Here is a 15,345-nt window from a genome sequence, read left to right on the forward strand (position 1 = left end):
CAAATCGAGTGATTTTTGTGTCAATTCCGCATGTAAAAGGCATTCTAAAATTTTGACAAAAATAGTAATGTTCGGCCGAACCCAGAATTCCCAAATTCGAAGCCTAACTATGACTTTTCGGAGGTTTTAGTTTTTCTAACGCAAAAGTTTGTAAATTTAAGATGTTAAATTAAGTATTTGCGATTCTTGTTGATAAATCTTGAGTTTTTGATTGACCTACAGTATATGTTTAACAATTATGAATGCCTAGACTTGTTAATTATACAACCTAATTTGTAATTATGATTAATTTGTTGAAACTCGAATAATTTAGAATTGATTTGTTTTTCATAATTAATTAATAATTTAATTAGGTATCCATGATTAAAATCCACCATAAAAATTGTTAATTTATGTTAAATTTTTAATTTTTATGACCTAGATTTGAATCCATGTTAATCGGAAATTAATTGATTAATGAATTTTCGATTTTTCGCCCTAAAATTATGAAATTAATATGATTTATTAATTTGTCATTAATTTGAATTAAAAATTTTAAATTTTTATATAACACGCCCACAAATCTTGCACGCACAAAGCAATGGACGCTACTTATTACCCTTAAGGGGTGTTGTATAGTGCGGGCATGCGACGACGAGCAAGGGAGCTCGTCGCCCATGCGGTACAATGCAGCGAGCAAGAGCCATGGCACACGAGCACAAGGCAGCACGCTGCCCTTGTGTCGAGTGTTGTGCGCACAATGGGCGAGTAGGCGAGGGCGATGGGCCAAGGCGCAAGCCAGCGGGAAGACGCGTGTGGGCAGCAAGCGTGCTGCGCCACAGCGCGCGCTGCCGCGCCCAGCGAAGCAACAGTCGCGACGAGTGAGCGGGCTGCGCGCAGCATGGCCTGTGCTTGCTGCGTTGCGTATGGCCTGCTTGCGTGGTGCTGTACGATCGGTCGAGGGGCGTTAAGCCTCGTGCACTCGACGGGGCTTGGGCGCAAGCCCAAGTGCTCGTCGTGTTACGATTGAGTCGTTTAGAATTTTAATTTGAAATTTTCAGTTCGGAAATAATTTTAATTAATTTTAAAATTAATAATTTAAATTGTTTTCTCGAATTTTAATTTTGAATATTATAATTATTATAAGTTTTTATTTATACTAATTATTTTACTAAAATTAAACCTTGAATTAATTTGAATTCATTTTTTTTTTGGCAAATAGGGGAATATATTACCAAAAGGGGAAAGAGCCAAACAGCTCAGTTACAACCAAACACCAGAACACCAAGGCCCAACAAGCCAAACAAAACCTAGAAAACTAGGCTACAAACATCAATACAGCAACAGATGCAAATCAGACTCTTTACATCTACAAGCTACTCTAAAAATAGCTGCTCTAACAATATGATCAGGAACTTGAGAGTGGCCAGCAAAGACTCTTTGTTTCCTTTGAATCCACAGACCATACACCACTTCTGCAAACACAGCAATGAACAATTTACTAGTACCAGAGGATCTCTTACACATTCTAACTGCAATCTGAATCTCTTGATCAAAACCAAAGCTTGGTCTCTGAATTTTAAGCACCTGTAACACTTGCTGCCACACTTGCTGAGAGTAAGAGCATTGAAAGAATAAGTGCTGCACAGTTTCAAGATCAGTGCTACATAGAGGACACAAACCATCAGTAGGAATACCCCAATTTTGCAGTCTATCTTTGGTAGGCAGTCTGCTTTGAACAGCTAACCAGAGAATGAACAAGCTCTTAGGGCTAGCCCTGTTGTTACAAATCAATCTTCTCCAAGCAACCTTAGGCAATATACCAGTCAAAGCTGAATACATTTTCCTAATTGAGAACTTTCCAGCAGCAAGAAATACTTGTTTGCAGTCACCATGAGTATCCAAAAGATCTCTGGAAGACCAAATTTTCTTAATCATCCAAGAAGCAGAAGCAGGAATAGGCATAGTATACATATCCTTACCTTTGACATAGTAAGCATTAACCCACTTTACCCATAAGGCATCAGGTTTGAAAGCAAGAGCCCATAGAAGTTTCAGAATAGCTGCTTTATTCCATAAATGGAAATTCTTCACATTTTGACCACCAGCTACTTTAGGTTTGCAAACTGAATCCCAAGCAATTGGGGATTTCTTAGATGTTTTAGTATCTCCAGTCCATAGATAAGTTCTGCAAATCCTTTCAATCTCTCTCACAACTTTCTTTGGCAACATGAAAATTTGGCTCCAGTAAGTTTGCAAGCTAAACAAAATTACTTTAACAAGCTGAAGTCTACCAGCATAGGAGAGCTTCTTTGATACCCAACTTGTAACCCTGGTATAGAATTTATCAATGAGTGGCTTACACTGACCAATAGTCAGTTTAGAACTAGACAAGGGAACTCCTAGGTATCTGAAAGGCAAGGACCCTTTAGTAATCCCAAGTGCCTCCATAATTGCCTGTTGTTCTATTGGGTGCACACCAGAAAAATACACTTCTGTCTTATCCATGTTAGCTTCCAAACCAGAAGCTTTAGAGAAGCAAGTGAAAGCTTTAAAGATTAGTTGCAAGGAAATCAAATCACCTCTAGCAAAAAGCAAGAGATCATCAGCAAACATCAAGTGAGTCAACTGCAGTTTTTCACATTTGGGATGAAAGTTGAAATCTGGATTTGACACTAGTGATTTCATACATCTGCTCAGATATTCCATACAGATGGCAAAAAGGAAAGGAGACAGTGGATCTCCTTGTCTAAGATCCTTCTTAGCAGCAAAAGGTGGCATAGGATTACCATTAACAAGAATGGAATAAGAAACAGTAGTCACACACCCTTTAATCCAGTGAATGAACAATGGAGGGAAACCCAACTCCTGCAGAATCATGAAGAGGAAAGGCCATTCCACTGAGTCATAAGCCTTCCTCAGATTAACTTTAACCATACACCTAGGAGACATATGAGCTCTATTGTATCCTTTAATTAACTCAGTGGCCACAATAATGTTATCTGAAATACTTCTACGAGGAACAAAGCCAGCTTGATATTCATAAACAACCTCAGCAACTACTTTCTGTAGTCTAGCAATGAGAACTTTAGACACTATTTTGTATACAGTAGTGCAACAAGAAATAGGTCTGAAGTGAGAAACAGAAGTGGGAGAAGGGATTTTAGGGACCAAAGTGACAGAAGTGCAATTAAACTTCCCCAACACCCCACCAGCATTAAAGAAATCAAAAACAGCAGCATAGATATCCTTTTTCAGAATTGACCAAGTCTTCTAAAAAAGAAAGAATTGAAACCATCAATACCAGGTGCCTTAGAGGAATCAATGCCAGCAATTGCCTAATCTATTTCTGTTGTAGTGATAGGCATACACAAGGAAGCTCGTGCCTTAGGAGAGAGCAGAACACCATTTCTGATAGTAGGCAAGTCAATGCTAGGGAGTGATACAGCAGCTGACCCCAAGAGTTTCCTGTAAAAAACTCCAATTTTTGCTTTGATAATTGCTGAATCAGTAATCATCATCATCCAGTAGCATATGTATCTTATTTAGACAATGTCTCTCCTTCATTGCAGCATAGAAGTAGTGGTGATTTGAGTCACCTACCTTTAGCCATTGCACTCTAGATTTCTGCTTTAAAGCTTGCTCCTCAATTCCAAGCCATTTTTTAAGTTTGCAAACCAGATCAATCTCAGCAGCTAATAGATGAGAAGAACCACAAACTCTAAGCTGAGTTTGCACAGAATCCAATTCTCCTCTATAGTGTTCAATCTTCTCAGCAGCATGAGCAAACTCCTCCTTGTGTAGGGATTTTAATTTGTTTTTAATCCTTACCAGTTTGCACCATATCTGCTCCATAAGGTGTCCCCTATCCTCCATGTTCCAACTATCAGTTACCAAACCAACAAAGGTAGTGTGGTCAGCCAAATAGTTCATAAACCTAAAAGGTCTCCCCCCATGAAGCTCACTCTTTACACAGGGGATAATTTAAATTCATTTAATTCAACTGAAAATAAATTCAAGAGAATGGATTCAATTATAAATTTATATGAGCTTTAAATTTTTAATTAAATTTGTATGTTTCCGGTTAGACTAGAAATACATTTTTATGTTTAAAAATTAGTAAAGCATATGAATTTATTGGTTTAAGTGGGAGCAATTTTAGTCATAAACTCTTGATTAGGTCTACAAATCCTTTAAGGTTAAACAACTTGATTAGAATTAATAAGGACTGAATAATTGGTAGATTATTGGTGCCCTTAATTAATTGCTGCAAATATTTATGTGATGCATACAATGTGTTTTCACTAACCAATTATGTGGGCCATTCATGATAATGAATGGGTGAATGGTATATATTGTATATGTACTGTTTTGCAGGTTATGAAGTGACTAGTATGGCCCAAATAGGATAGAAAATATGGTCTGCGTACCATTAATTTGAATGTAATTGGTCTAAAGCACCAAATTTGTTTTTCAATTCAAATATGGTCTGCGTACCATCATATAGTTGTAATTAGTTTAATTATAGCTTATCCTATTTGAAGAAAATGGCGCCTCCCACGGTGAAATTCAAGACAGAGTTTCCAATCCATTTTCAAGACGGACTTTGAAGTTGAAGCTTCAAGATGAAGTCGGGCCATACCAGATCACATTTATCTTATGCATGATTTAAGTTATTTATTGCTTTTAAATATGTCTTAAATATGTCTTAAATATGCATGAGATTGAAGCTTGATTATGTTGCATGATTAAGGATTTTAGTTCACTTAAAATCTAACCAACATAGTAAGAGCCTTAAGTTCCAAACTTAAAAATTGAGTTAAAAGGTGCCATGCCAAAATAACACTTACTTGGATATCCTTTACATCGATCTTAGTAATAGTTTTCCGCCATAGCGAGGTGTTACCTATCGATACTAAAGGGGTAAGGTACACAAATAATTGTGAGTACATGTTAGTTTTGGTGAAACTCAACGATATAAGTAAGGAGTCCTTTTATGTCGTGGAAAAATCGATAGGTTTACCTAATAAGTTCTTAGACGTACCTATCAACCAAGAGTAGTTTCTAGACTATTAGCAAAAGGCTTTTGCTTACCTAAAAGATTTTAGAATTGAGTCTAAATACATATTGTGCTTAATTCTTCAATGGATTTTAGGATTTTGGAATCATTTTATTCACACCTGCCGGAACACATAACTTGAATAAAATGCTTAATGAACATTGAATTATGCATGTATGCTAGAATTTAAGTTTATTAAGAGAAACTGTGAATGATTATTTATTTGTTTATTCTTTTTCAATTGTAATTTTAATTATGGCAAACAACAATTCATTCAACATTCGATCAATTCTCGAAAAGGAGAAGTTGAACGGGAAAAACTTCCTTGACTCGCAAAGGAACTTGCAAATAGTTCTTATGCAGGAAGAAAAAGAGTATGTCCTGGAAGAGGCGATGCCCGAAGCCGCAGGCGAAGGGGTCACTCAGGAAGCCCTCAATCGTTGGATTGATGCCAACAAGGATGTGAAATATCTAATGCTTGCAACCATGAGTGCAGATCTACAGAAAACGTTCATCAACTCAGATGCTTTCACGATCATCAGTGAGTTAAAGAACATGTTCCAAGATCTGGCTCGGATCGAAAGATTCGAGATTCATAGGAAAATTCTTGAGACCAAGCTTAAGAAAGGCGAGCCCGTAAGTCCACATGTTCTCAAAATGATTGGACTCATTGAGAATATGAGTCGGCTGGATCAGCAGTTCTCTCAGGAAATGGTTGTAGACACCATCCTCCATTCTCTTCATAACGGGTATGATCAGTTCAAGCTGAACTACAGTATGAATAGTCTGGACAAAACGCTCACTGAGCTTCACGGTATGCTGAAGACCGCTGAAAAGACGCTCAAAAGTGATAAGCAAGATGTGCTTATGGTGCGTGGGGGCAAGTTCAAGAAATCTGGAAAGAAGAGGAATGCTAAGAAAGGTGGCAACAAGGCCAGCCCAACTAAGCAAACCGACGCCAAGTCTGAAAAGAGGAAGGTCAGTCAACCCACTTCTGAATCCGAATGCTTCTATTGCAAGAAGAAAGGGCATTGGGAGAGAGATTGCTTGAAGCTAAAGGAAGATCAGAAGAACGGAACAGTCGTTCCATCTTCAGGTATTTTCGTTATAGACTGTATACTTGCTAATTCAACTTCTTGGGTATTGAATACAGGTTGTGGCTCACACTTATGTTCCAATTCACAGGGACTAAGAAGAAGTAGAAAGTTAAGCAAGGGTGAAGTCGACCTACGAGTGGGAAATGGAGCACGGATTGCTGCATTAGCTGTAGGAACTTATTATTTGTCGTTGCCCTCTGGGCTAGTTTTGGAACTGGAAGAGTGTTTCCATGTTCCAAGTCTTACTAAAAACATCATTTCTGTTTCTTGCTTAGATGCTAAGGGATTTTCCTTTTTAATAAAAGACAATAGTTGTTCGTTTTATTTTAAAGAGATGTTTTATGGATCTCCTAGATTAGTCAATGGACTTTATTTATTAGATCACGACAAACAAGTTTATAACATAAATACCAAAAAGGCCAAAAAGGATGATTCAGATCTCACCTATCTGTGGCATTGTCGATTAGACCATATTAACTTGAAACGCATAGAAAGACTTCAAAAGGAAGGAATTCTAGAACCATTTGACTTAGAGGACTATGGTAAGTGCGAATCATGTTTACTTGGCAAAATGACAAAGCAGTCTTTCTCTAAAGTTGGAGAAAGAGCAACTGAACTATTGGGTTTAATCCATACAGATGTATGTGGACCAATGAGTACAAATGCTAGGGGTGGTTTCAGCTACTTTATCACTTTCACTGATGACTTCAGTAGATATGGTTATGTCTACCTAATGAAGCATAAGTCTGAATCCTTTGACAAATTCAAGGAATTTCAGAGTGAAGTAGAGAATCAATTAGGCAAGAAGATTAAGACACTGCGGTCTGATAGAGGCGGTGAATATCTGAGCTATGAATTTGATGACCATCTGAAAGAATGTGGAATTCTATCAGAATTGACTCCTCCTGGAACACCACAATGGAACGGTGTGTCGGAACGGAGGAACAGAACCTTGCTAGACATGGTTAGATCAATGATGGGTCAGGCCGAACTTCCAATACAATTTTGGGGACATGCACTAAATACAGCCGCACTCACTATAAATAGAGCTCCGTCTAAAGCTGTTGAAAAGACTCCATATGAGTTATGGTTTGGAAAGCCTCCAAAAGTGTCTTTTCTTAAGATTTGGGGATGTGAAGTATACGTCAAACGATTAATTTCAGACAAACTTCATCCGAAATCTGAAACATGTATCCTTGTGGGCTATCCAAAGGAAACAAAGGGGTATTACTTCTACAATACATTTGAGAACAAGGTGTTTGTTGCTCGAGATGCTATCTTTTTGGAAAAGGATCACATTTCCAAAATGACAAGTGGGAGAAAAGTAGACCTCGAAGAAATTCGAGTCGAACAACAAACTCTAGGGAATGCTCAAGATGACATTCAGGATGAAACTCAGAGATCTTTAAAAGTTTCTGGTGAGAATCATGGACAATCTAGAGATGTAACCCCGCGTAGATCGCAGAGATATAGATCTCAACCGGAAAGGTACTTAGGTATTTTGACGAACGAGAGCTATGATGTTCTATTACTTGAAAGTGATGAACATGCGACTTACAAACAAGCTATGACGAGCCCTAGGTCCAAGCAATGGCAAGAAGCCATGCAATCTGAATTAGACTCCATGTCAGAAAACCAAGTATGGGATTTGGTCGATTTGCCAGATGGCTACCAAGCCATTGGAAGAAAATGGGTTTTCAAACTGAAAAAGGACAAGGATGGGAAACTTGAAGTTTTTAAAGCTAGATTGGTTGCAAAAGGTTACAGGCAAGTCCACGGTGTGGATTACGATGAAACCTTTTCACCAGTTGCAATGCTAAAGTCTATTCGGATAATGTTAGCAATCACTGCATATTACGATTACGAAATATGGCAGATGGATGTCAAAACCGCTTTCTTAAACGGCGTTTTAACAGAAACTGTGTTTAAGACACAGCCTGAGGGTTTTGAGGATCAAAAGAATGCTAAAAAGGTATGCAAGCTAAAGAAATCAATCTACGGATTGAAGCAGGCATCCAGGAGCTTGAATATACGTTTTGATGAAGCAGTCAGTGACTTTGGTTTCATCAAGAACGCAGACGAATCTTGTGTATACAAGAAGGTCAGTGGGAGCAAAATTGCTTTTCTAGTATTGTATGTAGACGACATATTACTTATCGAAAATGACATTCCTATGTTGAACTCTGTCAAGATTTGGCTTGGGAAATGTTTTTCGATGAAGGATCTAGGAGAAGCACAGTACATATTGGGCATCAAGATTTACAGAGATAGATCTAAAAGGATGATTGGACTTAGTCAAAGCACTTATATCAATAAGGTGCTTGATAGGTTCAAGATGGAAGACTCCAAGCGAGGCTACCTACCCATGTCTCATGGAATGACTCTAAGCAAGACTCAGTGCCCAAAAACACTTGATGAGCATAGAAGAATGAATGGGATTCCATATGCATCATTGATTGGTTCAATAATGTATGCTATGATATGTACACGCCCGGATTTTGCGTACGCACTCAGTGCTACGAGAAGATACCAGTCAGACCCAGGAGAGGCACATTGGACTGCTGCCAAGAATATTCTGAAGTACCTGAAAAGGCACAAAGATGACTTCCTGGTCTATGGTGGAGATGATGAATTAATTGTTAAAGGCTATACGGACGCAAGTTTCCAAACCGACAAAGATGATTTCAGATCACAGTCTGGGTTTGTCTTCTGCCTCAACGGAGGAGCAGTAAGTTGGAAAAGTGCTAAGCAAAGCATTATTGCGGATTCTACAACTGAAGCGGAGTACATTGCTGCACATGAAGCAGCAAAGAAAGCTATATGGCTAAGGAAGTTCATAGGCGAACTTGGTGTAGTCCCCTCCATTAAAGGACCAATAGCCCTGTATTGTGATAATAACGGAGCTATTGCACAGGCAAAGGAGCCTAGACACCACCAAAGAGTCAAGCATGTACTTCGTAGATTTCACCTTCTACGAGAGTTCGTTGAAAGAAAAGAAGTCGAGATAAGCAAGATTGGAACTGATGACAACATATCAGATCCATTGACTAAACCTCTTCCGCAGGCGAAGCACAACTCGCACACTGCAGCTATGGGAATCAAGCATATTGGAGAATGGCTTTGATGTCCTTGTTTAATGTTTTAAAGTTTTAGAGTTTAATACTTTGTAAAACATTATTGGTTAATCATTCACAATAAATGAATAGAATTCATTTTCCATTTAATTTGTGGTTTATTAAATGATGAGTCCCTTCAATTTGACGAAATATTCAAGATACACTGTCAGGACCAGTCCTGTGACTAAGAAATGTCTATCAAGTGAACTTGAATGTCAAAAGTTGAAAATGGTCCCTGGTCGGAGTTTTCTATAAAGATGGACGCATAGAAAACGTTAGACGACTAGAATGCAAGATGACTAGTAGTTTTGTTTCTTGAACTATGTGGACATGGCAATGTCGTAATCATTTGCATAGATACTTACTTTGGGAAGACTAGTATCGGACAGACCTATGAAACTTTACTGTAAGAGATGGAAATCTATCATAAGTAAATTTCATTTAAATTATTAGACACTAAATCCTCAATACCGGAGTGATTTGAGATTACTTGTTTGAGAACTGGTTACTTTGACGTTGACCAACCGTCGCACCGTAAAAGGAGGCTATAAAGGCAACGCTCAGGTAATCACCTATCAAACGAAGTCTAATCTCAAGATCGCAAGATTGGGATTGTCCTCCCATAAATCGGGATGAGATGCTTAAAAGTTGTACAAGGCCACTCGGAGAGCTAGAAACTGTAAAATGCATGGCCGTGCTCGGATGAATCATAGGCTATGATTATCTGTTTATTTGATCAGTTGAACTGTGAAACCGAGAAACACCTCTGGACATAATAAGGATGACAACTCTTACCTTATGTTCAAGAGCAAGCATCGAGCGACAAAGGAATTAGGAAATGCACACTTGTCCCTAAGGACAAGTGGGAGACCGAAGGAAATAATGCCCTTGGTCCAAGTATGCATATAATGTTAAGTCTAGTAAATGCGGTTCAGTATTAATTAACAAGTTAATAATTCAGTGAGATTAAGTGAGCTTAATGCCTAGCTAGAGGCCGCTTCAGTTCAAGTGGAATTAATGATATTAATCCACAGCTTACTCTTGACTGAACCCGTAGGGTCACACAAATAGTACGTAAACGGATCAAGTATTTAATGGAATTAAATACTCCATCTATGGATATTCGGAATCGACGGATCTTGGTTTCAGTGGGAGCTGAGATCGTCAAAGGCAAGAAATGAATACTCCGGAAACGATGATATTGCCGGAAACGGAAAGATGGATCGTATCGGAAATATAAATATTATCCGAGTCATAGATGTTGCCGGAAACGGAAACATGGTACGTATCGGAAAATATTATTGGAAATGGAAATATTGCCGGAATCGGAAATATTACCGGAAACGGAAATATTGTCAGAATCGGAAATATTATCGAAATCGGAAAATAATTTATTAAATATTTGTTCGAAACGAAAATTTATTCCGGAATCGGAAATATTAAATATTGTAAGTATCGGAAATAAATTCCGGAATCGGGAATTTAATCGGAAGCGTATCGTACGAATTAGCATCGGACGAGGCCTGCCAGACGAAGGCCCAGCACGAAGTCGGGCCATCGCCCAGCAAGCCACACGCACCACACGCAACAGCCGAGCCACGCCAGGCCCAGCGCAAAGGCCAGGCCCAGCTGCGGCCTCGGCACGCGGGGATGCGGCATGGGCTTCGTCGAGAAGGGCTGGTGTTGTGCGTGGGCCGCAAGGCCTGCATACGCTGCTAGCGTATCACTCGAAGTGTGTTACTCGAATCCTAAGGCTACCGAGATTCGTCATATGATTTAATCCTAATCCTAATAAAGATAGAATTTGTTTAATAGAGTTTTGATAAGATTCGAATTAAATAAATTAGTATCCTAATAGGATTCCAAGTCCTTTTCCATAACTCTATAAATAGGTGCCTAGGGTCACATATTTACATCGAGGATTTCAAGTATTCAAACAATAAAAAGCTAAGATTTTAAGTAGAAAAATCAGCCATATTCTTGCCCTATTTAGTCGAAATTTGTAGTACCTTAAGGGCGATTTTAGTTGGTCAATCTTAAGGCGGATCCGAACGTGCTGTGGACTATCTACGGAGGGACGACACTTGGAGTCCTAAAGACTTGTTCTTGTTCGGTTCGGGCACAGTTAGGGAGGGCACGCTACAAAGTGTATGCATCTGAATTATGCTAAATGATTATGTGTAAATAATATGTTTCCTGGCTTTATGGTTTTTCCGCATGATTTATGTTTATTCATATGTATCATAACCTAACAATACTTTACTCATATTCATGATCTTAAATGTTGATCATAATCTTATTTATATGCTACAACTAACAATGCAATTATATGATTTATTTTTCGTGATAATATCGCACACAAGACATTGATTGCAGGTATAATGTTGATGACGTTCGGCGACACTGTTGATTACGTCTGACGACACTGTCGATGACGTCCGACGACATTGTCAATGATAATCGACGACATTGTCAATGATGATCGACGACACTGTCAACGATGACAACACCAGCTTGGAATACATCAAAAACTTGTCAAGATCAACAAAAGATGTCCAAATGGGGCATACAGCTAGGATGTTACGACATCAGGGCTAGGACTTGTGTTAAATTCGCCACAAGGGGACATGATAGTACAATCTATCTGTTGCGAGTTTAAAGCTACCAACAACAAAGCGGGGTATGTTAGGGGGGAAAATACCCTCTTGGTGACGTAGGCAAACGTGGCAAGTATTGCGTACGTGGCTGCCAGCAAGGCACATGGTGGCACCTTTCGAACTTACTCTCAACTGCTGGGATCAAAACAGCCGTTGCAAAACCTCGATGAAGCCGGCCTTCATTACGCATTTATTGTCTAATTATGTGCAATTAAGCACAAATGTTACACTTTTATTGTAAATGCCTATAAAATGGCTTAGTCTTGTCTATTTTTACATACACGATTTCTAAGCAATAAACCTACGATAATTCCATGCTATTACAACTGACTCTCACCATTTTCAATTATCTAGCTCGATCGATTGTTAGCACCATCATCAAGGCAAGCTCGTCTCTAAGTCGAATTTGCCCAAAACAATTTGGCGCCCACCGTGGGGCTGACAATAAAAAAACAGCTTGATAATACCATTCCAATCACCATGGCCGGAAATACTAGCTCATCCGACGACATTACTCGTCGCTTCGAAGCCATGGAGCAGCGCATCAACATCCTCCAAAAGGAAAATGAAGCATTACACTCTCAAGTCAGGTCCACCGCCTCCATCGCCACCAGATCCAGGTTCCAGTACCGGCGAGACACCTCCGGGCTAAACCGCCGCTTGGATCTTGACGCCGCTCCAGACCATCCCCTCCATGTACCTTTTGGCGAGCCTGGGGGCCCTGTCCTCGAACAGATCCGCAAGTTCGATCCGCTGCCGAATCCGCCCCGCTCTAACCCGAGTTGGCTTCCACCACCTCCAATTCGACCATCCTCTGCAGGTACATCGGCGACAGTCGTCGCCACGACAGCTGTCCGGGTCGCCCCACCTCAGGCCGGCAAGACGACATCCACCATGGTGTTGGCTCCCGCCTCTGTTCCGGCGTCTCGCCCGTTGCTACCTCCAATGGTAACCATGTCGATGCCTCTGCCCGTTACACTTCCGGTACAAGGATCAGCGCCAATGACTCAAATGCAATGGGACCAACTCTTCTCTCAGCAAGTCGTCCAACCTGTTGTCAACCTAGTCACTTCGGCGCCAGGAGCACCCCCACAGTTGATGGCGGTTCCTGTAGCCATCCAGGCGCCGCAAGTAGCGTTTCCAAATTCCCTAATGAGCCCTAACTCTTCTCGAAACTATTCTCCATACACTCCTCTTAACAGGTTAGTCGTTCCGGTTAGTCACGGTTTTGTAACTCCTTTCCCTTATGTTGCAGGTACCCACGCTACTCAAGGAACGCCCCCTTACATGCAACAGGTGGTACCGCAGTTCACTCCTCATCAACCTCATGGTGTATATCCACAAAATACCTATTATCAACATCTCCAAGCCAGCCTTCCCGAAACATTCAGCCCCCTCGTCCCGGTGCTCAACAGCATCTGTGAGAACACCAATCATCAACTCCAACAAATCATGACTATGATAAACAAAATCCCTGGTGTACCAACACCAATCAAAGAAGCTAGCCTAGACAGTTATGCCGACTCCCCATATGCCGACCCCATTGATGCAATCGACATCCCGAAGCGATTCAGCCCACCCAACATGCCCATGTATGATGGGACGACCGATCCAAGAGAACATATCTTGACCTACAAACAACGGATGATGACCATTCCGGTCCCCAAACACATGAGAGAAGCCAGCCTTTGCAAGGGGTTCGGTTCGACACTGGTTGGGTCCGCCTTGAAGTGGTTGACCAGCCTGCCAAATGGATGCATCACCTCTTTTGCTCACCTCGACAACATGTTCAATCAACAGTTCGCTAGCAGCAGGTGTCTAGAGAAGCAGACAAGCGACTTATACCGAGTGATCCAACACCCTGACGAACCCCTGAAGGATTACATAGCCCGGTTCATCATGGAGAAGGTGATTGTTCCCGAATGTGATGTCCCGACAGCTATCGAATAGTTCAGGCAAGGATTGTATGGTGAAACCGACCTCTGGAGGGATCTAACCAAATACCCCTGCAAGACGTTCGAAGATGCTCAAGCCAAAGCAATGGCCCAAGTAAGGTTGGAAGAAACTCTCCATTCCCGGAAAGGGGGTAATGACTATTCAAAGACGGAAAGACGATTGCCCTATCCCAAGAGGAGCAACGATCGCCCTGCTCCTTATTCCCGACCTCAACACGTAGCAGTGGTGGAAGATGACGACGACTCCGACTGGAAGAACAACCCGGATCTGCCTCCGAAAATTAACGAATATTCTTTCTGTGTTGATACTGTAGGTCTGATGAACCACCTCTCGAAGATGGGAAAAGCGGTGCAGTGGCCACCGAAGTCCAGCAAACCCGAGTCGAAGAAGGATCCCTCAAAATGGTGTGATTTCCATGCCGACATCGGTCACACCACCAACGACTGCGTTGCGTTGAGGAGAGAAGTAGCCTATCTGTTGAAAAATGGGTTACCTCAAGGACGTCATGTCAGACAAAGCTCGTGGTGTTGTCAACAAAGATAACTCTAACTCTCCATCTCGACCTCCTCCACCTCCCCCTCATACTAAAACTATGAATTTTATTGCTGGAGGTTCTCACATTTGTGGTTTAACTTATTCTGCAGCGAAGAGACACGCCCGAGAAAATGAGATAGATAGACCGGTCCGAGCCGTAGCCGCAAAATATCTAACCCCTATATCTTTTGATGAATCTGATGCAGGGGACATCTCGGATAAGCATCGTGACGGCTTGGTAATATCCATTCCTGTTGGGAACTGCATGATCAAGCGAGTCCTTATCGACAACGGTAGCTCAACTAACGTGATGATGCTCGACGCCCTCAAAGAGATGGGTGTCGTCAAAAGGTCCACCGTGCTGATAGGGTTCAGTGGTGAAGCAAAAACCACCTTCGGAGAAGTTACCCTACCTGTTTACGCACAAGGAATCAACCAACAGGTAAAGTTTTGTGTTATTGATTGTCCTTCATCTTACAACATTATCTTGGGCAGACCATGGATCCACGACATGAAGGCCATCCCTTCGACATATCACCAAACCATCAAGTTCCCAACTCGATGGGGGGTTCAGGAAATCAAGGGAGATCAGCAAGAGTCCAAAGAATGTTATAAGGCGGCCCTAAAACCCTCAGCCACCAACAAATCCTCATTATAGCAATTACAGTCTAGTTCTGGACCAGCAAGCTACAAAGAGCCCAAGTCTGAAAAACTCGATGAGGTCTTCTTAGATCCCACAAAGCCGGAACAGGTTGTTTTTATTGGATGTGACATACCCGACGACATCAGGTCGGAACTTGTCAAGTTTCTCAAAGCCAATGCAGATTGCTTCGCGTGGTCCCATGAAGATATGCCAGGCATCAGCCCAGACGTCATCACTCACAAACTCAGTGTTGACCCCCGTCACAAGCCCGTCAAACAAAAATGGCGGAAGTTCGCTCCAGAAC

The 15,345-nt window shown here is 41.1% G+C and overlaps 1 protein-coding gene across 1 annotated transcript; it reads right to left on the reverse strand.

Annotated features, from left to right (window-relative positions):
* Nucleotides 1-1,311: 1,311 nt before the first annotated feature.
* On the reverse strand, nt 1,312-3,912 carry LOC110775057 (uncharacterized). Its single transcript, XM_021979657.2, has 3 exons — nt 3,583-3,912; nt 3,350-3,481; nt 1,312-3,252 (listed from the first exon to the last, which is right to left on the reverse strand). Exons 1-3 carry the CDS (start codon nt 3,910-3,912, stop codon nt 1,312-1,314), a joined length of 2,403 nt encoding a protein of 800 aa, XP_021835349.2.
* Nucleotides 3,913-15,345: the final 11,433 nt, after the last annotated feature.

This window comes from Spinacia oleracea, chromosome 4 (assembly GCF_020520425.1).
Source record: "Spinacia oleracea cultivar Varoflay chromosome 4, BTI_SOV_V1, whole genome shotgun sequence".
Classification (NCBI taxonomy): domain Eukaryota; kingdom Viridiplantae; phylum Streptophyta; class Magnoliopsida; order Caryophyllales; family Amaranthaceae; genus Spinacia; species Spinacia oleracea.

What these genes read in the sequence shown, in the direction of transcription:
- LOC110775057 (XM_021979657.2), bottom strand. Translation starts at nt 3,912, where the DNA reads ATGAACTATTTGGCTGACCACACTACCTTTGTTGGTTTGGTAACTGAT. An exon ending in CTAGAGTGCAATGGCTAAAG is followed by an intron (nt 3,482 to 3,582) that starts GTAGGTGACTCA and finishes TTACTGATTCAG; the next exon opens with CAATTATCAAAGCAAAAATT. An exon ending in TAAGGCACGAGCTTCCTTGT is followed by an intron (nt 3,253 to 3,349) that starts GTATGCCTATCA and finishes TTTCTTTTTTAG; the next exon opens with AAGACTTGGTCAATTCTGAA.